Genomic DNA, 27,151 nt, shown 5'->3' on the forward strand with positions numbered 1-27,151 from the left:
CTTCTCCATATACACATATGTTAATATTGTATATCTATCCCATACATCTTTTCTGTATATACATCTGTTAATATTGTATATGTATCCCATGCACACATCTTCCCTGTCTACATAACTGTTAATATATATCTATCTAAGATGGTGTGCTGACAGAATCATTGGCATCCCAGGCAAAATGTTCAGCAGCATTTCACTCTTCTTTATGTTCTGAGTTAAAATTCTGCTGAGGTTGAGTTCACCTTTCATCCTTTTGGGGTTAATAAAATAAGTACCAGTTGAGCACTGGGGTCAGTGTAATTAATATCACATATCTATATCTCACACAGTTATTTCCCCCCAGCTTCTATATATGGCTGAAACAAGAAGACCCAAAATGGCTCGAAAGCCATAACATGCCGACTGGGAAATAATGTTGCTATGTGAGGCTGGCTGGCACTTGAAAACTGCATTGCTGCTTGACAGGTGGGCCAAGGGAACCATCTCATTCATTGCATACCCTTCTCTCCAATAGTTTGAAGGCTTGAACCACTAGACAGCTAGTCAACTCTGGCTACTGTGACTAAAACTAACATGGCTCTGTTGGAAGGTAGGTCTAGAGAGGGCTCAGGTCAAAACCACGCGCCCTTTCCCTCCATTGGTCAGTTGAAACTTAGATTGTGTCATGTGACAGTTAGCTGGCATTGGCTGTTAGTGCCTACCAGCGAGTATTCGAAGGGCAGTTTGGCAGGGTGTTCATTCGCCCTCCTTCGACAGCACACAGACAATTCCATGAAATATATATCAAGTGCTGGCTGGGAACAAACACACATGCACACACACATATTTATTGTTAGTTACTTGGTGACCCCTACCAGTGGTGGTGCCACATAAAAAGCATCCAGTCCACACTATGAAGTAGTTGGCATTTGGAAGGGCATCCAGATGTAAAACCCCAAAAGTCCTCAGTTTACTCTGTGGGGTGATTGGTGATAGAAAGGGCATCCAACCATTGCCAAAACAGTGAGGCCTGGTGCAGACTTCTGCCTAGCCAACTCCTGTCAAACCATTTAACCCATGTCAGCATGGAAAATAAATGTTAAATGATGACGATGATATATGCATACATGGTCGTTGCCAGTACCGCCTGACTGGCCTTCGTGCCGGTGGCACGTAAAAGCACCCACTACACTCTCTGAGTGGTTGGCGTTAGGAAGGGCATCCAGCTGTGGAAACTCTGCCAAATCAGATTGGAGCCTGGTGTAGCCATCTGGTTTCACCAGTCCTCAGTCAAATCGTCCAAACCATGCTAGCATGGAAAGCGGACTTTAAACGACGATGATGATGATAGGCACAGACATAGCTGCATGGTAACAAGCTTGCTTCCCAACCACATGGTCCTAGGTTCAGTCCCACTGTGTGGCAGCCTGGGCAAGTGTCTTCTACGATAGCCTCAGACCAACCTGAGTGGATTTGATGGATGGAAACTGAGAGACGATCTGGCAGAAACGTTAGCACGCCGGATGAAATGCTTAGCGGTATTTCGTCTGCCGCTATGTTCTGAGTTCAAACTCCGCCAAGGTCGACTTTGCCTTTCATCCTTTCTGGGTCAATTAAATAAGTACCAGTTATGCATTGGAGTCGATATAATTGACTTAATCTGTTTGTCTGTCCTTGTTTGTCCCCTCTGTGTGTAGTCCCTTGTGGGCAGTAAAGAAATAGGAAACTAAGAGAAGCTTGTCATTTATGTGTGTGTGTGTTTGTTCTTCACATCACTACTTGACAATGGGTGTTGGTGTTTTTACATCCCTGTAACCTAGCAATCCAGCAAAACAGACTGATAGTTAAGCGCCAGGCTTTAGAAAAAAACAACAACAAAAAAAAAGTACCAGGAATGATTTGTTCAAGTAAGCCCTTCAAGGCGGTGCCCCAGCATGGCCGCAATTTAATGACTGATACATGTTAAAAGTAAAAGATATATATCTTAGTCAAGTGGCAGTAATGTCTAAAGCAAAGTTGTTGTTTTTTTTACTTTATTTTTTATTTATTTATTTTATTTATTTTTTTGTGTGTAATATTGTTTTGGGAAAATTTCATCCTGCTTTTCAGGTTGTTTACACAACCTGGCTTTCTGAACTGACACAACAGTCAAGCTTGTGCCTGCAAATATGATGACACAGGGGTTATACTGACATATTTAATTCTGTTGTTACCTAACACAATTAGCTAACAGTCTTATAAATAGATTCTAGTTGAAAAGCTGTGATTGTCGTGGTTGGGGTGTGTGTTTCTTTTATTCTGGACTTTATCAGAAATTATCATTTTGTAAAATAACTGCTCAAACCCAGTAAGGCAATGCTTTCATTGTTATAAAAGAACACACACTCACACACATATATTATAGGTGTGACGTGGTTGTGTGGTAAGAAGTTTGCTTCCCGACCACATGATTCCAGGTTCAGTCCCACTGCATGGCATTCTGGGCAAGTGTCTTCTCCTGTAACCTTGCACCAACAAAAGACTTGTGAATGGATTTGGTAGATGGAAACTGAAAGGAGCACATCGTGTGTGTGTATATATATATATGCACATATATATATAAATAGCTAAGTGGAGGCGCAATGGCCCAGTAGTTGGGGCAGTGGACTCATGGTCATAGGATCACGGTTTCGATTCCCAGACCGGGCGTTGTGAGTGTTTATTGAGCGAAAACACCTAAAGCTCCACGAGGCTCCGGCAGCAGATGGTGGCGAACCCTGCTGTACTCTTTCACCACAACTTCCTCTCACTCTATCTTCCTGTTTCTGTTGTGCCTGTAGTTCAAAGGGTCAGCCTTGTCACACTGTGTCACGCTGAATCTCCCCGAGAACTATGTTAAGGGTACACGTGTCTGTGGAGTGCTCAGCCACTTGCACGTTAATTTCACGAGCAGGCTGTTCCGTTGATCGGATCAACTGGAACCCTCGACGTTGTAAGCGACGGAGTGCCAACAACAATAAATAGCTATGTGTGCATGTCTTTGTCTCCCCCACTATCACTTGACAACCGGTGTTGGTGTGTTTATGGCCCTGTACCTTAGCAGTTCAGCAAAAGAGACTGATAGAGTATGTACCAGACTCAAAAATATAAGTCTTGTTGATTTGTTTGATTAAAACCCTTCAAGTGCCCCTAGTATGGCTGCAGTCAAATGACTGGAGCAAGTAGAAGATAAAAGATATATATGTGTGTATGTATTATAGGTGTGGCATGGTTGTGTAGTAAGAAGTTTACTTCCTGAGTACAGGGTTCTGGGTTCAGTCCCACTGCAGGGCACTTTGTGCAAGTGATCCCTTTATAGCTATAGGCTGACCAAAGACCTGTGCGTGGACAGAAACTGAAAGAAGCCTATCGTACTGGTGTCGTGTAAAAAGTACTGGTAATAGTGCCGCATGAAAATGATGAGATTGGAGCTTTATGCAGCCTTGCAGCTCACTGAATCTTGTCAACTACTACACTTTACAGAGTGTACTAGGCTGTTTCTTGATGCCACTGATGTTTGTGAAGTTCCCATGTAAATTTGCAAGCTTGAAAAAAAACAGGGAAAATAAGAAAAAGCTCTGAGGGGAGAACAAAGGTGAAGGTGGGTGGCTTTGTGTCAGGTGTTGAAAGGTTAACATATGATGGAGGGACAAGCATGGGTGTCTTGCTGTCAAGAGGATACATGGCTGAATATATATATATATATATATATATATATATATATATATAATAAAATACAGGGATTAGCATGAGTTGCTTCTCCAACATACTGAGAATTTAGAAATAGCAGTCAAAAGACTACTGAAAATTTGTAGTTTAGAATCAGTAGTTTTTTGACTGCTATTTCTAAATTCTCAGTATGTTGGAGAAACAACTCATGCTAATCCCTGTATTTTATGATTATAAATGGTTTTACCGATAAAGGTTTTTTCATACTGAACTACTTGGCTAAATTGTTAATTATTAATTTTATTACTAATTGACGATTCCCTGTCCTATATCTGTATATTTTATATATATATATATATATATATATATATATATATATATATATATATATATATATATGAATGTATACCTTAAAAAGTCAGGAGGTCTGAGAGGTCGTCATCATCATCATCATCATGTGACATCCACCTTCCATGCTGGCATGGGTTGGACAGTTTGACAGCTGGCCATGCAGAAGACTACACCAGACTTGTGTCTGTTTTGGCATGGCTTTTACGGCTGGATGCCCTTCCTAACACCAACCATCCTGCAGAGTGGACTGAGTGCTTTTTTATGTGGCATGCGTACAGGCAGGCGAGGTCTGTTTTGGTATGGTTTTTACTGCTGGATGTCCTTCCAGATGCCAACCACTTCATAGTGTGGACTGGATGCCTTTTACGTGGCACCAGCACTGGCATGCATGGCCACCAAGTCCCTTGCAAGACAAAGATCCTTTGAGAGGGAAGGGGGCATTGGAAGAGGTGATCTTGTATCAGATGATGGAAGGTCAGAGTGTGACAGAGAGACAGAAACAAGTATCTTGCTGTGGAGGAGATATATGGTCACCCAGCCAGAGAGAGAGAGAGATAGTGAGTGAATGATCAAGAATGAGGACAAAAACAGGTGAATATATTTATTTAGCCTCTTGTCCTTGTTCGGATTACAGCTGTTTCACAGCCTTCATCATGTAATAATAATTTCAAAGCATAAGAAATTATGTTTGCACGTCTATACTAATATGCATGCTATGCATTATAATTATAGAATTGTATATTCACAAATCAATGCAGATGAAGCTAGCTAGCTTATAAGATCACCAGAATATCATGATTACATCAGTGATTGAACTGCATGGAACTCCATATTGGATTACTATGTGATCTGGTCTGTTAGCCAAGTCCACTGAAAGAGCTTTCTGTCATAGTTGTACAATCCTATGAATCCTTATGTTACTCTACAGATTTATATATATATATATATATATATATATATATAGCAATAAGAAAATGGAGGGGAATATGAGGTATTCATCAACTTGCAGACACTGTATTCTGTTGATTAATCTGTTTATTTTATAACCAAAATGACAAAAAACATAATATGCACACACTTATGACATACCATGTCATATCAACAATTAAGATTTCAAATTTAAAGGACATTTAGCAATTGCATGCACACATATATGATGGTGTTTTATAGGAAACACCTCTGCATGGTTTCCGTCTACCAAATTCTGCTCACAAGGTATTGGTGAATCTAAGACAACAGTAAAGAGACAGGCACACTTCCTGAAATGTTCTTCCCAGTAGCTTCAAAGCTTAGGACCATGTGGCTGCAAAACAAAACTTCTAAACTTCACGGCCATGCTACCTCTCCTCTCCACCTTGTGAACTTTCAATCAAAATGTTTCAACGTGTTAACAACTACATAAACTTGTCATTAACATTGGTTGGTTAACCCGGTTAACTTATTAAAATATGGCTAATCCCTAGACTGTCAACAACTCTCTGTTCCTATTACCATATCTGTTCACGTTTTATAACAAAAAAGAAAGAAAAAAGAGCTCCATTTATCTTCTTTTTATTTTCTCAAACTCAAATGCAAACGCATGATTTTAATAAATGCTTTTGTTAGAGGAGTGCTCGTCCTAAATTTCTTCTTTTATTCTTTCTCTCCCGCCTCCCTCGCTCTGTTGTATTGTCCTTCAGTTGTGTTGTTCATGTTGTTGTTGTTAGGTTAAACGTCTCCCTTTATCTTTTCAAAATAGCTTTTAATATTAATGTTCATAGTTTAATGTTACCAGATTTCTCTTATATAACTCTTACAATTAGTTACACCTTCTCTGTGTGTTTGTGTGTTTGTGTGTGTGCGCGCATGTGTATACATGCTCATATAAAGTTTAAACTCATAAGCTTGAGTTAAACTCAAGATGGTAATGAGCTGAAACAGATTAGAGAGTGACTGAGCAAGATAGATATAGGTAGATTGAGAAAGATAGGGATGGATGGGTGGGAGGATGGAGTGATAGGTAGATAGGTAGAGAAGAAGACAATTAGACAGATAGATTGATAGAGAGACTGTGATAGGTAGATCAATTGAGAGAGAGACTGTGATAGGTAGATCAATTGATAGATAGATAGATAGATAAATAGATAGATAGGATTTGTTAATAGACGACAAATTTCAATTCATCAGGCCTCCCCTTTAAGCAGTGACTGCCACTAACACTGGATAATATAGTCCTAGACACAATTAGATGTGGGAAAAAATAAAATGATATAATCAATATAGTCATAAATGGAATGTCTTTGATCTTGAATTCATCTTCTCAATCAAGTCTTGGTTGATGCTAAACAACAACAGTGACCTTGTGCCTATGTGAGAATAAGAGCCTATTATTACACTTTGAAAAAAAGCTGTTGAAGGGGTTGTTCCCCTTTATCAAAGTAGCTCTCTTCATCAGAGAGCTGTTTGCAACTTTTCTCTTCTCTCCTCTTCACCATTATCTTCATTCACGGAATCAGAAGCAAGCCCCGGTAAGAAAATAGGTTGTTCAAAGATCAGTCAGAACTACTGGCTACAGTCTTTTGGTTAATGTAGAATCTGTTAATTCTCTAATGATAACTAACTATATATATATATACATATATGCTATGTTATACATGGAATATATTTCTTTAAAAAAAAAAAGAAGAAAGAAGAAAAAAATACAGTTTCCAATATTCATTTTTTTTTTCTTGTTGGTGTGGGTGTTATATTTCTGCAAATTCTTACATTGCTTTGAATTGTTAGGGGATTTTTGTCTTTACTTGTTTCAGTTATTGGACTGTGGTCATGCTGAAGTGCTTGCTTTGAAGGGTTTTTTAGTCAAAGAAATAGACCTCAGTACTTATTTGTAAAACCGGACACTTATTCTGTCAGTCACTTTTGCTGAACTGCTAAGTTACAGGGATGTAAACACACCAACACCGGTTGTCAAGCACTGGAGGCAGTGACAAACACTGACACAAGCACACATACATACTCACACACACACATGTATGATGGATTTCCACACAGTTTCTGTCTACCAAATTCACTTACAAGGCACCGGTTGGCCCAGGGCTATAGTAGAAGACACCTGCCCAAGATGTTGCTCTGTGGGACTGAACCTGAAACCACGTGGTTGCAAAGCAAGTTTCTTAACCACATAGCCATACCTGCACTCCACCACCACCACCATCACCACCTTTTTTTCTGCAGCTGGATGCCTAGCGTAGCATAGCATCACCTATTCAGTTTGGCCTAACCCTAACCCTAACCCTAAGTTATGTCCACTTATCACCAGGTTTGTTTTCTTCATCAAATTGTCTTCTTAGATTTTCGAATATTTTTTGAGAATATTAAGTTTTAAGTAACACATTTCAATAAAAAATCTCAATGTTTTTAGATACAGTTCATGGTTATGAGGTTAAGAAGTTTGCTTCGCAGCTACTTGGTTTCAGGTTCAGTCCTACTGTGTGGCACTTTGGGCAAATGTCTTCTTCTATAACTCTGGGCCAACCACAAAGCCTTGTGAGTGGATGTGGAAAATGGAAATTGAAAGAAACCTGTCGTGTGTGTGTGTGTGTGTGTATATATTAGCAACGGTGGCAGAATTAATTCATACCTGAGTCGTTTAATCTGTAGCAAGTGAATTAGCCTTTTCATCCTGATGGGTGTGAAGGGTTCCAGTGGCTGTTCAGGCCTAGGGTAGTATAGAAGAGCCAGGGACATTTAATGCAGAGGAGGGTTTGCAAGTGGGGGGGGGGAGGAAGTGTGAGTCACACTTTAATATGTGTATATCATGTATGCATGTGTGTGTGTGTATGCATGGGTGGTATATGTCTTGTACATAACTGGTAAATGAGCATCCCTGTCATAGAAGCAGTATCCTTCATTTACGATCTTCGGTGAAAATATGTACAGTCATGAGAAATATTATCGTACTGGGAAAGTTTGGTGACTGGAAGGGCATCCAGCTGTAGAAAATCAAAATGTGTGGCACTGGCTTGTCTCTGAACCATAAAAGTATAGGAAGTAAGAGAAGGCTTTTTAGGCTAATTTATTGGTTGGTTTCAAAATGACTCTTATGAAACAAGGAAAGATCCTACACCTGCTAGAAAGAGCAGTCAAATCTTCCTTAACCCTTTAGCATTTAAACCGGGGTGCTACATCCTGTGTGGTGCCATGTAAAAGCGCCTGTGTGGCAACACATGAAGAGCGTCCAGCACATTCTGTAAAGTGGTTGGCATTTGGAAGGGTATCCAGCCATTGAAACAATCCTGAACCAGACTGGAGTTTGGTGCAGCTCCCCAGCTTGCCATCTCTGGTCAAACTGTCCAACCCATGCCAGCATGGACAATGGTTAGTAAGTGACGATGATGATGATCTGGCTCAAAATTTTTTGTTTCTTATTCAAACTGGTCAGATATTGCCTCTCACACATACCTTACAATGTTATTGAAAACATGAACATTCACATCATTGAAATCTCAAAGCCACGAGATGTGTAATTAATTAAATCAATGTGAATGAATGTGTGTTACATTTAACAGAATAATCTGAATGCTAAAGGGTGAAATCGCCCCCTCAAATTACATTGAATTATCATGGTGAAGACATTGGATAACAAGGAGGGACCTTTTGCCTACTAGAAATAGCAGTCAAATCTTCCTCAAATCACACTCTCAAAATACATTTTTTTAAAAAATGATGAAGACATTTCCTTCCAGATAAACATGGTTTAAATTGTTTAAAAAATCAAAATCAGAAGAGCTACGACTGTTAAGACTTTAATCATAGTTTGGTATAACCAGGGTTGACCTGGGGCTAAACAACAACAAAAAACAACAAAGAAGCTGTAGTTGGTTCAAACTCTGAACTGGGTTACTGTCTATGTTTTTAGCTGCCAGATGGCAGTCAACTTAGCTTTTTATCTTTTTTTTTTGGGTCAATAACAAAGTACCAGTCCAAAGTGGTGAAGCGATGGAACTGTAAGAATTTCAAACTAGGTTTCTTGCAGTGTTTGTTCTAGATCTTTGTGTTCTGAGTTCAAATCTCAGCATGACCTATTTGAGTGATAAATTTAATCCCTTGCTGGTTTAACATCACCATCTTGTTCCTTAGGTTTCTTTAGCAAAGTCTAGTCTTTTCAGGCTTTCAGTTAAGGCTTCCAATTTGAGGTTACCTTCTTGTCTGTCTCTCACTTGTCTTGGAGGCCCTACCTTGGTATGACTGTTTCTCTAAAAAGGTATAATATATATATCTACAAAAAACAAGTGGCTGCACTTCACTTGCACAACTAACCACTACACAGGAGCCTTCACATAGTTACTTAATATGACAAAAATAGTAGTCAAATTGCTCTCAAATCACATGCTATCTTCACACATAAACTGAATGTCACATTGAAAATATGGTCCAATGTATTCAAGTAGGTAATGTGAAAATTAAACAGGTAGCGAAAGCTTATTGTTAAACAATGGGAGAGAAGTGATTTAGAAGAGTATATAATTAAATAGAATTTGCATGGGTTTCTTGGTCACAGTTACCACAACTTCCACCACAAGCAATAAAGACCACGAATTGTATTTCGTTGTGGAAATGGAGAAGAGATTGGCCAGATAGATGATGTAGAGCAGGAGACCCAAATGCTACACATGTGGTAATGAAGACCATTTTAGAGTTTTATGCCCAGAAGAGGGGCGAAGAGAGACAAGGAACAGCAGAGACAGTGAGAACAACTTGGCCAACTTGCCCAGAGGTGCTGACCATGACTGCAGTTTGTTACAACTATTTCCCAAGCACCACCAGTCATAGCTCAAAAGGTAACCAAAATGGAATTGATATTCATTTGTTCTTTACCTGCACCAGAGATCAATGGGAGAGTGCAATAGGAAACAAAGACATTGCCTCCATGGCTTAACCAGCTAGAGGCTCCAAACGACACTTACACTGCATCATGTTGCAGCAATAGGAAGGATATGTTGCATGTAGAAGGGTAGGACACTACTGGGCATGGTAAACCAAGTTAAAGACGAGGTAAAAGATAAAGATGCATCCAGTCTAAAAACTTGTAGGCTACTGAAAATTCCATATGGAAGGATGCCAGTTCATGTAGAAAGTTAAGGTTTCCATGGTGGTTGGAATTCGTAGCAAGAATCTTGTGCTAGCAACATGTTAAAAAACACTTGGGCCAGTGTCATATAAGAAGCATGCAGCACACACTGTAAAGTGGCTGGCATTAGGAAGGGTATCTGACCATAGAAACCATGCCAAAACTGGAACAAATGGAGCTTGGGCAGCTCTGTCCAACCCATGCTAGCATGGAAAACAGATGTTTGATGATGATGATGATGATGAATAATGCTGAATGTACTGAACAAGAATGCTGTACTGATTGCATAGGAGATGGATGGACATTGCACTGAACATCAAAAAGCATCTGCAGGTGAAGTGAAGTTTCTCAGTCAACAGGTAAAGAAACTTTACTCAGAGTATGTGGAAGACTTTAAGATTTGACTGGAAAAGATGCTGAAAAATATGCAAGTTTGAAGAATTTGTTTTGCAGAAGGTCTTTTGATCAAAAGTTAGTTGAAACTATTGGCTGGGACTCTTGTATTTGTTTTGTATGCTAAATCTTACTGCTTTTTACGTTCTAAATTCAAATCCCACTGAAGTCAACTTTGACTTACATCCTTTTGAGGTCAATAAAATAAGTACCAGTTGTACACTGGGGTCATTGTAATTAACTCATCCCCCTCATCCAAGAAGCAGCCCTTGTGGTAAAATTTGCAAACATTATTATTGAGTGAGAGAGCAGCACATGCCACCAAAGTGGCACTGAGGTACAAATATACAAAGCCCAATATACCCATCATGACAATCTATCTGTCTAGGGTACACCAGGCACATGCATCACAACCATATGTCCTTGACATGGTAACCTCATATCAAGATAAACGGCGCATGACCTTGCAGGTGGGGCCCAGTTGGAACTTTCTTTAGATCAAGTAGCCTATCCTGTTCAAAAGGTTCCTGAATAAGAGTTGTCTAAGGATGATGAATGAAACACCCATGTTTCCAAGGGTGAATTATTCAAACCCCAATGAATCTCTCCCCCACTACTCCTGCTTGTGATCAGACATACATGTATCTTCATCCACTAAGGGACACGCTCAATCTCCACTGGTTATGGTCAAACAACTGACAAGCAAATCTCTGGTATTTGCTGTAGTCCATCTTTTACAACAAGGCAAAACATGTACATGTTATCAATAACAACCAGTGATTATCAGAAGCCATGAGAACCATTACCTTGTATTACATCAGCCACTGTCTTGTATTGCATCACCATCATCATTATCATCATCATCATTATCATTATCATCATCATTGTTATTATTAGAGTGGCGAGCTGACAGAATCGTTAACACACCAGCAGAATCGTTAGCACACCAGGCAAAATACTTAGTGGTACCTTGTCTGTCGCTACGGAGTTCAAATTCCGCCGAGGTCGACTTTGCCTTTCATCCTTTTGGGTCAAGAAATTAAGTACCAGTGAAACACTGGGGTCAATGTAATCGACTTATCCCCGCTCCCCACCAAATTGCTGCCCTTGAGGCAAAATTTGAAGCCATCATTTTTATTATTATTATTATCATTATTATTATTATTATTATTATTATTATTATTATTATTATTATTTATATTATTATTTCCAGTTGTTTCTTAGAAAATTTTATTCCCAAATGAATAAATCTTACTATGGAATATATTAGAGAGACAGGGAGTGAGAGAGAGAGAGGGGGGGAGAGAATGGAAGAGGTGAGGGGGGTACTGATTTCTTAACACCTGCACATCATAAAAGAAACATTAATAACAATAACAACCGCTGATAATTGCCTTTTTACATTCACACGCACACACACACCCACGCAAGCTAAAGTGAGGAAACCTCTATGTAGTCGCTTGCCTCGCTAGAAATAACAGCCAAATCTACCCTCAAGTCTTACCTTACCACCTCACAATAAGAACATGCTGGATATTGTGATCCTTGCTCCCTTGAACATCGGTGCAGGGGTTGGGGTGGAACAAAAAAACAAAATAGACATGATGGTCATGGCTGGAATGCCTTTCATTATAGAACTTCTCAGCCAACATTGACCTGGGTCTAAATGAGAACAACAACAACAACAACAGCACAAACATAGGTATTTGAGGAGTGTGTATAAAGCTATGGTGGCTTAAAGTTACTAGAGCACTTCATTGGAGATCCATTTATAATCGCCTTTATTCATTTATAGTCACACACCTGTGTTTTGTGCGTTTGTATATATATATGTATAATGGATGTAGGATTGCATATATTATCTGATCAGGGTGGATGTATGTGTGTGTGTGTGTGTGTGTATTATATATGCTTATGATAATTCATTGGCACACCCAGGAGAACAAAACTTTTTTTTAAATGCTTTTGTTTCGGTTACCAGTTTTCTCAGAATTCACGTGTGTGGATATATATGTGTGAGGTGTATATAGATATATACAAATGTGTGGGTGCGTGGTGTGTGTTAGCAGCAGCAGTGGTATTTAACAACCATTATCTACACTGGCATGGGTTGGTCGGTTTGACAAGAACTGGCAAGGCCAGGGGTCACGCCTTATATAGATGTGCGTGTATGATTATACATATATATAATATATACACACACATATATAATATATATAATACACATGTATATATATCATCATTATCATCATCAACATTTAACATCCGCTTTCCACGCTGGCATGGGTTGGACGGTTTGACTGAGGATTGGCAAGCCAGTAGGCTGCACCAGGCTCCAGTCTGATCTGGCAAAGTTTCTACAGCTGAATGTCCTTCCTAACACCAACCACTTTGGGTGTTTTTTGTGTGCCACCAGCACGGGAGCTAGTCAGGCCCCAGCATGGCCCCATGACAGAAACAAGAATATATAAATATATATATATATATATATATATATATATATATATATATGAGAGAGAGATAGTTTTCATCACAACTGTCCTATGAATGGGAATGTGAAACTCTGAGTAACAGTTTTATGATAAGTTTGCAGTTTTAATAAAAAGTATATTACTCTGCCTTTGGTATTTGAATGCTATTTTTTCCACCTTGTTTTCATCTTATGTACTCACCTGTGTGTATGTGTGTGTGTGTATAGAATTGAAGTTTACTTTAAGATAAAAGATGAAGACAGGTGTGTAAACAACAAGCAAGAGTATTAGCTTTACGCTTGGGAAAAATGTAAAAGTCTTTTACGTTTCGAGCCTACGCTCTTCAACAGAAAGGAATAAAAGAAAATATACAGAGAGACAATGAAAAAACTTGTAGATTTTAGCGATATATATATGTATATATAGAAAAATTATGAGTTAGAGGTTATGCAACTGTCAGGGATAAATGTATCTGTAGGCACTACTGGTGTATTACCCAACTATGTATAGGCCTTGCCATAAGGTTAGCAGTAGTTGGTAATTTAAATGGTAAACCGTGATTTAATATATTCAGATAAGAGGAGAAATGGAGCAACAATTAACAATTAGAAGTTGTTCATTGATATTGAATGGTCATAGTTTAATTATAGTTTGAAATAACATTTACAGCTATTTCAGTTTGTTATTTTTGAGGTAAACTTGCGTTTATCTCGTTCCATGTGACAAACATCATCAGAATGATTTGAACTTTATCAGAGGAATATTGACAGGAGAACGAAGGTTGACATTGGATTTGAACAGATTTGGAACCGAGAATTCTATGAAGTTTAGAAGAAGGAAATTTTCTTTGTGGTGCTTAGAATGGATCAAGCTGATGTTTATGTGAAGAGATTCTGTTTATGTAAAAATAAACAGCAATAGGTTTATATATACACAAACAGCATAGTTGGTAATTTAAATGGTAAACCGTGATTTAATATATTCAGATAAGAGGAGAAATGGAGCAACAATTAACAATTAGAAGTTGTTCATTGATATTGAATGGTCATAGTTTAATTATAGTTTGAAATAACATTTACAGCTATTTCAGTTTGTTATTTTTGAGGTAAACTTGCGTTTATCTCGTTCCATGTGACAAACATCATCAGAATGATTTGAACTTTATCAGAGGAATATTGACAGGAGAACGAAGGTTGACATTGGATTTGAACAGATTTGGAACCGAGAATTCTATGAAGTTTAGAAGAAGGAAATTTTCTTTGTGGTGCTTAGAATGGATCAAGCTGATGTTTATGTGAAGAGATTCTGTTTATGTAAAAATAAACAACAATAGGTTTATATATACACAAACAGCCTGTTAGTGATTTTTGAATTAATAAAATTCTTCTAACAATGCCAAAAACATCACATTGATAAAATTCCTGGGCAGTCTCTGCACGTATTGTTTTTTTTTCTATCTTTGATTTGTGTTTATAATGTATCCAATTTAATTAAATTTAATGTTTATAAATGAAATATCTTCACAAAATTTCCTCTGTAAAAACACACAATCAAACCATACAATCATATACTATTTTTAGTGCCACCCTGATAAATCTTATTTGTCTATGGCTTTCAAAGGAATGTGAAGTCAAAACAACTTCATCATAAAAAATTCTTCTGTAAATTCGCTCCCCCTAAAACACAGTAAAACGTAATTTTAGAAAACTTGGGAGATTAAGAGTTTCTATCCTTCATTCTCTTCCGCATCACCTCATTCTAGGTCAGCTGACCATGTATGTACCTAATATTCCTTGGACTTCAAGCTGGTTGTTTTTCTTGCTCTGTCACCTGACCAGATGTATTTACAACAGTCATCAGTAAAGCATATAATTTTGGCATTAAAATATGCAGTTTTCTCTCTGTCTCCATATGTGTGTTTGTCTATTTATCTATCTGTGTGTATATATATATAATTTATTACCAAAGGTTCTCTCTCTTTCTCTCTCTCTCTCTCTCTCTACATATATATATATATATATATATATATATATATATATATAGGCCAAGGTTACGGTCTCACTTGGCTTGCCGGATCTTCTCAAGCACAGTGTATCCCCAAAGGTCTCGGTCACTTGTCATCGCCTCTGTGAGGCCCAACATTCGAAGGTCGTGCTTCACCACCTCATCCCATGTCTCTCTGGGTCTACCTCTTCCACAGGTTCCCTTTACTGCTAGGGTGTGACACTTTTTCACACAGCTGTCTTCTTCCATACACAACACATGAACAAACCAACTCGGTCGTCTCTCTTGCGCACCACATCTAATGCTTCTTATGTCCATCTTTTCTCTCAGGGCACTCACACTGTCGTGTATGCACACTGACATTACACATCCAGTGGAGCATACCTGCTTCATTCCTTGCAAGCTTATGCATGTCCTCAGCAGTCACAGCCCATGTTTCACTGCCATGTAGCATGGCTGTTCGCACACATGCGTCATACAGCCTACCTTATTTAAATCGGTCATATGCGGCCCAAATAGTCAACCTGTTTCATGTTCAAACTGGCCAGGACTGGCATCTCACACCGACCACACAATGTTATTCTGAAAGTAAACCATAGCACCATCAAAATCTCAGTTATGAGATAATGCATGATTAATTCAAAACAATGTGAATAAATAAGCATTATATTTCACAGAATAATCAGAATGCTAAAGGGTTAGCTGTATTATCCTTCACTCATCCCTCACTCATCCTTTGCCACTCCCTACTCCACTTTTGCTTGTCCCCCCTCCCATTCCACTGTTTTATCCTCCATTCTGCCTTCACTTGTCCTACACTCTCCTTTTGTTTATTCTCCACTCCACTTTTGCTTATTCTCCACTCCACTTCTGCACATTCTCCACTCCACTTCTGCACATTCTCCACTCCACTTCTGCTCATTCTCCACTCCACTTTTGCTCATTCCCTGCTCTACTTTTGCTCATTCTCCACTCCACTTCTGCTCATCCTCCACTCCACTTCTGCTCCACTCCACTTTTGTTCATTCCCCACTCCACCTTCGCTCATCCCCTCCCACTCTGCCTTCACTCGTACCCCCCACTGCACCATCACTCGTCACTCACTCCACCATCGCTTGTCCCTCACTACAACATCACTCGTCTTCCACACTCTGCCTTTTCTCGTCTCATCTCTCACTTCACCTTCACTGCACCATCTCTCACTCGACTCTCATTCACTTGAACCACTCACTCCACCTTTCACTCAATCTACTCTCATTGCTGTCTCTGTATTACAACTTTCTTTGACCATCTCTCCCCTCACCACTGTTCCCCTCCCACCCCCCCACACTGACCAATGACATTTTCACATGCTGCAATAATATAATATCAATTGACTGTGGTAGTTTAAATATTTATAGGACACATCCTCCATAATGTCTAATGATTTGCTGACCTATGTATGTATGTGTGTGTGTCTGTGTGTGCTTGTGCATATATATATATATCGTGTATGTTTTTATCTCTGTGTGTATATATATTTTATATAGGAATAGAAGATCTAACCTCATATGATTTGTCTGCAAGCTGCAAGAACTCCCCACCTCCATCCTTCAGTCTCATCTATAAACATTTCTCTGCTTAAAATTAGTTTTGGTGTCTCTTCTCAATAATCCTTGTTTTATATCGATTTTTTCATGCTGGCATGGGTTAGGTGAGTCTTCCCCAGCACAGCCTCTAACCAGTTGTTACAGTTCGGTGTCATCTCCCCTGCCCGAGGTTCAGCCTCACTTCTTCCTCCCGTGTCTTCCGTTGTGTTAGCCTTCTGCAGCTTCCTTCTACTTGGGTTACTCGGTACCTCTGAATAAAGAACTACTAAGCTCTAATTGTGGAGGGATCCTGTGAAAGGGGTAGACCCAGGAAGACGCTGGGCCACATTGATGAAATGACAAGGGACCAGGAGTTGTGGCGATTTGCTGTACTTGAGAAGGTGCATCAAGCTAAATAAAGTTGCTGTCATCCATACATACAGCCTTGCCCTTTACAGGTGCTGGTGCCACATAAAATGCACTTGTGCCAGTGTTGTGTAAATGCACCTGTGCCATTGACATGTAAAAGCACCCAGCACACTGGAAGGGTTGGCATTAGGAAAGGCATCCAGCCATAGAAACCATGCCACAAGAGACAATTGGAGGCTTGACAGTACCATGGCTGACCAGCTCCTGTCCAACTGTCCAACCCATGCCAGCATGGTTCAACAGAGGAGACGGACACAGCAGTGGCACATTGTAAGATGCTGAGAGCAAGACAAGGCAAATAAGACATCTTGGTTATCAACTGCATCAGTCTCCATCCCTAATTGTCTTGACTGGGTCTCATGACTGGATTGAAGCTGGTCACAGATGAAAGAGTGAAGGTGATGGTCCACAGCTCTTCATCACTTTAAACAAAGCCCCCCCCCCACAAAAGTCGTCAGTCATCCTTAATGATAACGAGATGATCCTCACAGTTCCAAAAGCCAACATGATCCAACTTTCATAAACAATAAAACGGTGTAGCCACCACCTCATAACCCATTAGCGTTTAATCTGGCTTTATCTGGCCAAAATATTCTACCTGTTTTCCATTCAAATTGACCACATCTGCCCTTTCACACTTATCCTACAATGTCGTTCAAAAACTAAACAATGATATCATCAAAATCACAAAGCTACAAGATAATGTATGATTAATTCACAACAATGTGAATAAATAAGCATCACATTTGACAGAATAATTTGAATGCTAAAGGGTTAGAAATGACCAAGATGGTGATTATCTTTTCATCATTATCCTTGTTTTAATGTCTACTTTACCATGTACAGGTCAGATGAGAGTATGCTAGGGCAGAGCTTTCCGTGGTCAGATTCTCTGTTACCGGAGCTCACTTGTTTCTAAGTGAGGTAATAATCTCTCACTCTATTGAACAACAAACAATACAGACATCTTTAAATGGAGAACTAGAAACAAATGACACCTTATGAACGAGCCTTTTGTTTACAGAGGGTGCACAACATGTCAAGAAACCTAGATGTGATTTTGTAGTGGACTGTAAATCTGTAACACTACTAGTTTACAACTAGCTAGTGAATACGTGTAAATGATATAAATACAAACTCATTCACACTGACAAACATAGGCACACAACATGCATATATATATATATATATATATATATATATATGCATACATGTGCATGGTTGGCTTCTTTCAGTTTCCACCTCCCAAATTCACTCACAAGGCCTTAGTCAGTACAGAACTATAGCAGAAAACACTTGCCCAAGAAGCCATGCAGTGGGACCAACTCTAACCAAAACCATATAGCTGGCTGGGAATTACTGTATTTTAACATGTATAAGGAATCCTTTTTTGTCAAAAATGAGGTTAAAAGAATATGGGAGTTTCTTATACATGGATAGTATTATAATCCCTTAGAAAATCTTTTTTCCAAATTTTAAGCCCCAAAAATAAGAGGGTTCTTTGTATATGTTAAAATATGGTAAATTTTTGTACTCCACAGTCATACCAAATGCAGTGGAGGCATGTGGCTTCATGGGTAGGGTTCTTAACTCATGATTGTAAGATTGTGCTTTCAGTTCTTGGACCGGATGACACATTGTATTCTTGAGTAAAACACTTCGTTTCATGTTACTCCAATTCACTCACCTGGCAAAAATGATTATTCCTGTGATGGATTGGCATTCCATCCAGGGAAAAATATATGCACCTTGGAAACTGGGAAATTGACCCTTTGGCTCAATTTGGATCTTTATCTTAATTTTATCATGCCGAATGCATAGAAACCATTAATTTATGAAATGCAGATTAAAACCTGAAAACAATAGTGTAACTGTTGCATTTTCCAGCATAAAAGTCAAATTTTCTGGACTAAAATTTACTGCCAAAAAAAAGGGAGGTCAACTTATATAGCAAGATGACTTTGGAAGACTGAAAATTCCATGTGGAAAGACAGCAGGGTTTAGATAGGAATTTTGAAAGAAGTATCTACAAAATTGGTTTTTAAACTTTGAATGGCTGTGGGAGTCCACCAGAATAAAGCAGGACTCAAAGAAGTCTATAGATTAAAAAATGGTGGAGAATCACTGGTTTAACATGTTGGTTGACCAATCACTTGGTTTGTTGTTTGTCCATCAAAGTTCTTCTGTTGCTGTTTGCAACCTCTTCAGTGACTCATGACTCCCTACTTGCTCCAAGGCCTGCTTTTCATATTTTCATTATCATATGCCAAATCATGTTCTTTATGTACATCTCTGAGTCCTTCAGTTCTCAAAACCTGTTGTCTGCTATTCACTCTCTTTATGTTCCTTGTCGTATTCTTCAATTTCAGACTTCTCATTCAAAATGGTGTTAACATAAACCGCTGTACCCTGCAGGGAACTTGTCTACATGCTGCTGCACTCTTTGGAAAAATCGATGTTGTTCGCCTACTTCTTGAAGTGAGTACCTCTCTCTTTCTTACTCTCTCTCCATCTCACTATATCTCTATTTTTCCTCTCACTGTATCTCACTCTATCTCTCTATGTACATATTCATGTGTGTATATCTTTTGTCTTTTTACTTGTTTCAGTCATTTAACTGCAGCCATACTGGAGCAATACCTTGAAGGGTTTTAGTTGAATGGTACTTGTTCTATTAGTTATTTCTGCCATTCAGTAAGACAGTCTACTAATGTACTGATGGATACTAAATATTGAATACTTATAGCAAATGCTGAATAATTACTTTGTTTTCTGTATCCACAGTGTGGTGCCGATGTCAACCAATCTAACTCCTATGATCAGACAGCCCTTGACATCGTCAATCGGTTCACCACGGTACGAGCTGCTAAGGAATTGAAAGCTTTGTTGAAAGGTAAGCAAGCAATACATCTTTCTTTGGCTAGAACCTTGGCTAACTTTATTCATTGGAACATATCATCGTTTAACGTCCACTTTCCATGCTAGCATGGGTTGGACGACTATATGCGTATCTATTTTCAGAAGTCAAACATGTATAGTAATAAACAAACGGACAGAAAGACATAATAAATGCACCAGATGCACAAACAAACAGAAAACAAACATGGGTCACAGATTGCACTGAATGCCCTGGCCAATAATTGATGAGGAATTTGTGACCTGTTTGTTTTCTGTTTGTCTGTGCATCCAGTGCATTTAGTATGTCTTTTTGTTTGTTTGTTTATTGCTATGCATGTTTGACTTCTGAAAATATTATTCATGTAATGCAACACACTCCTCATGTTTGACCTATCTGTGTATCTATATAAAATTCAGCAGTGTGGCATTATTCTGTAGTAATGCCCTTATATAAATATAAATGTGTATCTATATATGTATGTCTTTATGTTGATATATTTATATATGTGCATGCACACAGGTATGTGAATGTATTGTAACGATCAAAATGTACGTCCGTGTTCCATGGTGTCAAGGGTTGGACAGTTTGATAGAATCCAATACATCCAAGGATATCATTGAGCTCTAGTCTCTGCTTTGACATGGTCTCTATGGTTGGATGTCATCCCTAACACCAAACACTTTAAAGTATGGACTGGGTAGGTGTATTTTATGTGTGCTACTGGCACTAATGAGGTTGCCATGCAGCCTACATGACTACAAAACTCAGGTAGAGAGTTGGGAGGCAACATTTATGTAAGGAGATGAGGGTGTAGAATATGGGAAGATGGAAAGAGGGAGTGGCAAACTGTTTCTTGTAGTGGAGCAACGTGGTCACGCACTTTTAGGAGAGTCAGAATGAGCAGTAAGAGCATCATTATGATTGTTTAACATCCATCAAACCAGAGCACTGCATCAAGCTCCAGTGTCCGCTTTGGCATGGTTTCTACAGCTGGATGCTAATACCAACCTCTTCACAGAGTGTACTGGGTGCATTTTATGTGGCACCAGCACTAGTGAGGTCACCAAATAACTTGTAAGATGAAGGAAAAGTCCCCTCAACTGGGAGTATGAAAGAGAGATGGTGGCTTTATGCCAGGTGTTGAGATGCTAATGTATGATAGAGGGACAGGAACAAGTGTTACATGGCTACCCTGTATTATATAAGGGTGGATGTGCATGGCTGGAAAGAGAAATAAAGATGGTGGAGATAAGGTGTTGAGTGTTTCTTGCAAAACGTGTCTGGTCTTTGGGGAAGTATTGCCTTACCTGGAAACAGGGAAGGGTTGCTGACTGAAAGGGTATCAAACCATAGAAAATCTGCCTCTTAGAATTCCATCTGACCCATGCTAGCATGAGAAAGTGGACGTTAAATGATGATGGTGGCAGTGGTGATGGTAGAATTCCATGTAAGTATGTGTATATATTTATGCCCCTTATCTTGACGTTGTTGTTGTTGTTGTCGTCATCATCACCATTATCATCATCATTTAATGTCCGTTTTCTGTGCTGGTATGGATCGGACAGTTTGTAGGAAATTGAATGAACTAATACAAATTTTCATCGAGGCGTCGAGCTGGCAGAAACATTAGCATGCCGGGCGAAATGCTTTGCGGTATTTCATCTGATGTTACGTTCTGAGTTCAAATTCCTCTGAGGTCGATTTTTCCTTTCATCCTTTCGGGGTCGATAAATTAAGTACCAGTTATGCACTGGGGTCAATGTAATCAACTTAATCCCTTTGTTTGTCCCCTCTATGTTTAGCCCCTTGTGGGCAATAAAGAAATAAGAATCATTAGCACACCAGGTGAAATGCTTAGCGGTATTTTGTCTGTCTTTATGTTCTGAGTCCAAATTCCGCTGAGGTCAACTTTGCCTTTCATCCTTTCGGGGTCAATAAATTAAATACCAGTTGCGCAGTGGCATTGATCTAATTGACTGGTCCCCTCACACAAAATTTCGGGCCTTGTGCTTAGAGTTGGAAAGAATACGAATCTTCGTCGTACAACTGTCTGTTAGATCAGCCCTGTTGTCTCCTAAGGGTTAAAAAGCGTACAAGGGAAATTATAAGCACTAATTTCTCCGTCTTTAGTCAGTACCACTGGTTCTTGGGTCTGTTGCTCTTCATGTATAATGAAGATGATTGGGTATCAAGCACATATGGAATTGTATTCCACCAGTATTACCATTGTGTGTATGTCACTTCACTGTATTACAGTTTCTTGTCCAAAACAATATTAGTGGACTAAAATACCACCACCACCATTACTACTACAACTGCTACTACCACCACAACTTCCACCACCATCACCACTACTACTACTACTAGTACTACCACAACTATTACTATCACCATCACCACTACTATAACTACTACTACCTCTACTACTACTACTACCACCAGCAGCACCACCATACCACCACTACTACTACTGCCACCACCACCACTTCTACTTTGCTAACACCACTATAACCACTGGCACATCACCGTTACAAGAATATCATCATCATTACTACTTCTACTACTACCACCACAATCACCACTGCCACCACCCCCCCACCACCACCATCATCATCACAGCTGTGAGCACATCAGCATCACTATTGGCGTCACCGTTAGCACGTCTCCTTTCTTCATTGTCTCAATGTAAAACCATTGCGCCATCTCCACCTCCACCACCACTGCTACTATTACTACCACCACCACTACTACCATCACCATCGTTACTAATACCACTACTACTATTACCAACATCAGCACAAAACCCACCACCACTACCGTCACAACCACCACCATTACCTAACACTGCCACCACCACCACTACTGCATCCAACATCATTTGATGTGCCTACATCAAAATGTTGGCACCATGTACCACTCTGTCTTAAAACATTTCCAGTGTTTGAGAGAGGAAAAACTGCTGCTGCTACTGCTGCTACTACTACTACTACTACTACTAATAATAATATTATTATTATTATTATTATTATTATTAGTTGTTTGAGCAATCATAATTACCATAATAATAATAAGCTTCCCAGATGTCTGTCCCCTGACTAGTGCCCCATCCCCAGCAACTTAGTCCCCAGCCCCACCTCCCACCCTCCACCATTAACCCCCACTCCTCCTCCTCCGTCCCCATTCCTGTAGTTCCAGTTTATATACATATAATATATATATATATATATATATATGTATGTATATGTACGTACATCACTGGTTTGGTCCAGTAGTTTATATAGTAACTATTATGAACTGGTGGCAATACATAGTCATCTAATTATGCTTGTTGTTGTTCTTCTTCTTCTTCCTCTTCCTCTCCCTCCACTTCTGCCCATGTTGCCATGGAAACTGATCAATACTCAATTGCTATAATTGTCTCACTTTCTAGAATAGTTTTGGTTCTGCTTTGAGTTGTATTTGTTTTTTTTGTTTCTTCCTTGGTTGTTTTTTTTTTCTTTTTACTGTTGTTATATGTTTCCCTTTTTCTTTCTATCCTTTTTTTCTCTCTCTCTCTCTCTCTCTCTCTCTCTCTCATAGGCACGTGTGTATATATACATACATATATATGCATATATACATACATACTTATGTGTATATATTCATGCATATATATAGATATACATATATATATATATGTGTGTGTGTGTGTGTGTGTGTGTGTGTATATACATGCATATATATATGTATATATATGCACCCGAACACTGTATGCGTGTATGTGTGTGTGTATATATATATATATATATATATATATATATATATATACATATGTGTGTATATCCTTTATGTGTGTGTGTATGTGTGTGTATTTATATGTATGTATGTATATATGTATACAGGCGTGTATGTGTACATGTATATGTATGTATGTATGTATATAGATGTATATGTAGGTATTTGTATATGTATACATGCATGTATGTGTATAATTATTCTTTCCTTTTCTCTCTTCTCTCACTCTTTTTCCATCCCCTTTTGTTTTCACGTCTCTTAAGGATATTTGGTTCAAAGACATTTTTCCTTGTGTCAAGACATTAGACCTTCTCCAGCTCACGCCATCTCCTTATGTCTAGCCGACTGTCCATCCAGCCAGCCAACCATCTAACCAGCCAGCCAGCCATCCCTTTCTCTAACCAGCCAACCATCCCTTTCTCTCCCTACATGTGTTTGTGTGTGTTTTTGTTAATCTGGGTGTTAATATTATTTTGAAGGCATTTCATCTGTCTTCACATCGTGAGTTCAAATCCCGACAAAGTTGACTTTGCTTTTCATTATTTTTGGGGTCAATAAATTAAGTACCAGTTGAACACTGGGGTCACTGTAATTAACTTACCCCTTTTCCCTTACTTACTAGCCATGTGCCGAAATTTAAAACCATTGTTATCATCATCATCATTGGCGGTGAGCTGGCAGAACTGTTAGCACACTGGTTAAAATGCTTAGCAGCATTTCATCTGTCTTGACGTTCTGAGTTCAAATTCCACCAAAGTCATCTTCTTCCTTTCATCCTTTTGGGATCAATAAGACAAGTACTAATTGAGGATTGGGGGTTGATGTAATTGACTTGCCCCGTCCCTTGGATTGCTGGCTTTGTGCCAAAATTTGAAACCAATAATAAGGTGCAGGGGTGGCTGAGTGGTAAGTAGCTTGCTTACCAACTACATGGCTCGAGGTTCACTGCATGGTGCCTTAGGCAAGTGTCTTCTACTATAGCCCTGGGCCGACCAAGTTGATTTGGTAGACGGAAACTGAAAGAAGCCTGTTGTGTATATGTATGTATGTATGTATGTATGTATATATAATTAATCAAAGGACATACTAAGTATGTCTACCTGCTTGAAATAACTGCCAAAACCCATTATTAAATCGCCAAACTATATATATATATATATATATATATATATATATATATATATATATATATAATCGTCAATATATGTATATACATATATTGTGTGTGTGTCTGTTTGTCACCCCCCCCCCCCAATATCACTTGACAACTGATGCTGGTGATGTTTACGTCCCTGTAACTTATCAGTTTGGCAAAAAGAGACCGATAGAATAAGTACTAAGCTTATAAAGAATAAGTCCTGGGATCGATTTGTTCAACTAAAAGGCGGTGCCCCAGCATGGCCACAGTGAAATGACTGAAACAAGTATAAGAAAAAAATATGAAAAAGGCAAAATACTACTTACTAGCAGATGGTGTGGTAACAATGCCCTTTGTTTTGCTAATGGTAGAACCAAATTTATTTTAGAATTAGTTTTAAACTTGGACTTTAGTTTTCCCCTAATGGCTTGTTCGGCCTGTTGCATTGATTAAACTGTTGACCCCTTCTATTGTGATATTTAAGTTACAGTGTGCTACCTTTGCTTCAATTAATTTTGGAAATAAGGAAGTGTTTGGTGAAATAACTTTATTATGAAGCTGGCGTTTAGAACGAAACTGTGTATGAAATTTTGATGGATGGTTTTAATTTATATCACTAACCTTTTTGTTAGCATATTTCTGTTGAAATATACATTTTTTTAGTGAAATAATTATTATTACGAAGCTGGTGTTTGGAGCAAAGATGTACGTGAAATTTTGATGGAAGATTTTAATCTATATCACTTTAACCTTTTTGCTAGCATATTTCTGTTAAAATACACCGTTTTTATTTCAATTAATTTGGAAAATATTGAAGAATTTAGTGAAATAACATTATTATGAAGGTGATGTTTGGAACAAAAATTTAGATGAATTTTCAATGGAAGGTTTTAATTTATACCAATTGAAAATGTCTGTCAAAATCTTCCCAAGTCTTATATGTAAATTAGGATGTATTTTGCATGCTTCAATGTGCTTGGGCGTTTTTTCTCCTCGAAATATGCTCTGCTAAAATTACGGTGCGTCTAATATAACTGTAACTTTTATGCCTCTAGAAAACATGTTTGACCCTTTAGCATTCAAACTGGCCATATGAATCCTATAACTGCCCATGTGAGTCTTCTGTAGTTTGAGGGTTCTAACTCTTCATGCTTCTGTTTTTATAAACTACTTATATGGGCTTTGTCCATTAGTTGTTTTAAAACTTTAGCGTTTAAACCTGCCATATCCAGCCCACATCCATTTTATGTTCAAACTGACCAGATCTGGCCTCTCACACTTACCCTACAACATCATTCTAAAAATAAACGATCACATCACTGAAATATTGAAGCCATGAGATAATGCATAATTAATTCAAAAACAATGTGAATAAATTTTAAAAAAGCATTATCTTTGACAGAGTAATCTGAATATCAAAGGGTTAAAATGAAGAATTGCAGCCAAGCAAAAAGCTCATAGCTGGACTGATGTGCTTTTAAACTATGATACATACTGAAACCTAGAGATAGGCTTCAATGAACTTGGTAAAAAGCCATTTGCCGTAATGTATTGAAATAAACAGCGAAAGTCCCTACTTTATTCCACTGCCCCCGCTTGTTCTATATATTATAGTTGCCAAACTGAAATCTTTTAGATTCCTAACGAGTTTGTACTTTTGATTAGCATTTGAAATAGTCATTAATTGTGACCTTGTTTACAGGAGTTGCTTGAAAAGCTGTTGTTGTGTTTGTTCTGGCTCTTGATGAGTTTCTGGGTTCAAATCTTGCCGAGGTCAACATAGCCTTTCATATTTTCAGGGTTGGTAAAATGAAGTGCCAGTCAAGAACTTAGAGTTAATGATACAATCTAACTTCCCTCCCTACAAAATTGCTGGCCTTGTGCCTAAATTAGAAACATCATTATTATTATTATTAATTATTATTATTATTATTAATTATTATTATTATCATCATCATCATCATCATCAAGGTAGTGAGTTGGCAGAATTGTTACCATGCAGGGGGGAAAATGCTTTGCAGCGTTTCTCACAGCTTTACATTCTGAGTTCAAACTCTGTTACGGTTGACTTTGCCTTTCATTGTTTGAGGGTCGGTAAAATAATTATCAGTTGAGTACTGGGGTCAATGTAATCAACTTGGCCTTCTGCCTGAAATTGCTGGCCTTGTGCCATTTTCTGAAACCATATTATTATTATTATTATTATTATTATTGAGGCGACGTGCTGGTGGAATTGTTAGCATGCTGGACAAAATGCTTAACCTCCATTTTGTCCATCTTCATCTTCTTAGTCCAAATTCCGCTGAAGTTGGCTTTGCCTTTCATCCATTCAGGATCGATAAATAAAGTACC

At 38.6% G+C, this 27,151-nt stretch overlaps 1 protein-coding gene across 1 annotated transcript in view; it reads left to right on the forward strand.

The window, feature by feature from the left end:
• Nucleotides 1–27,151, forward strand: part of LOC106876855 (uncharacterized) — a 283,480-nt gene that overhangs the window by 23,170 nt on the left and 233,159 nt on the right. The window contains exons 5-6 of the mRNA XM_089351893.1: nt 19,358–19,466; nt 19,773–19,881. Coding sequence (XP_089208019.1) covers nt 19,358–19,466; nt 19,773–19,881 — 218 coding nt within the window. The remainder of the gene's footprint in view (nt 1–19,357; nt 19,467–19,772; nt 19,882–27,151) is intronic.

This window comes from Octopus bimaculoides, chromosome 5 (assembly GCF_046866305.1).
Source record: "Octopus bimaculoides isolate indiv1 chromosome 5, ASM4686630v1, whole genome shotgun sequence".
NCBI lineage: Eukaryota > Metazoa > Mollusca > Cephalopoda > Octopoda > Octopodidae > Octopus > Octopus bimaculoides.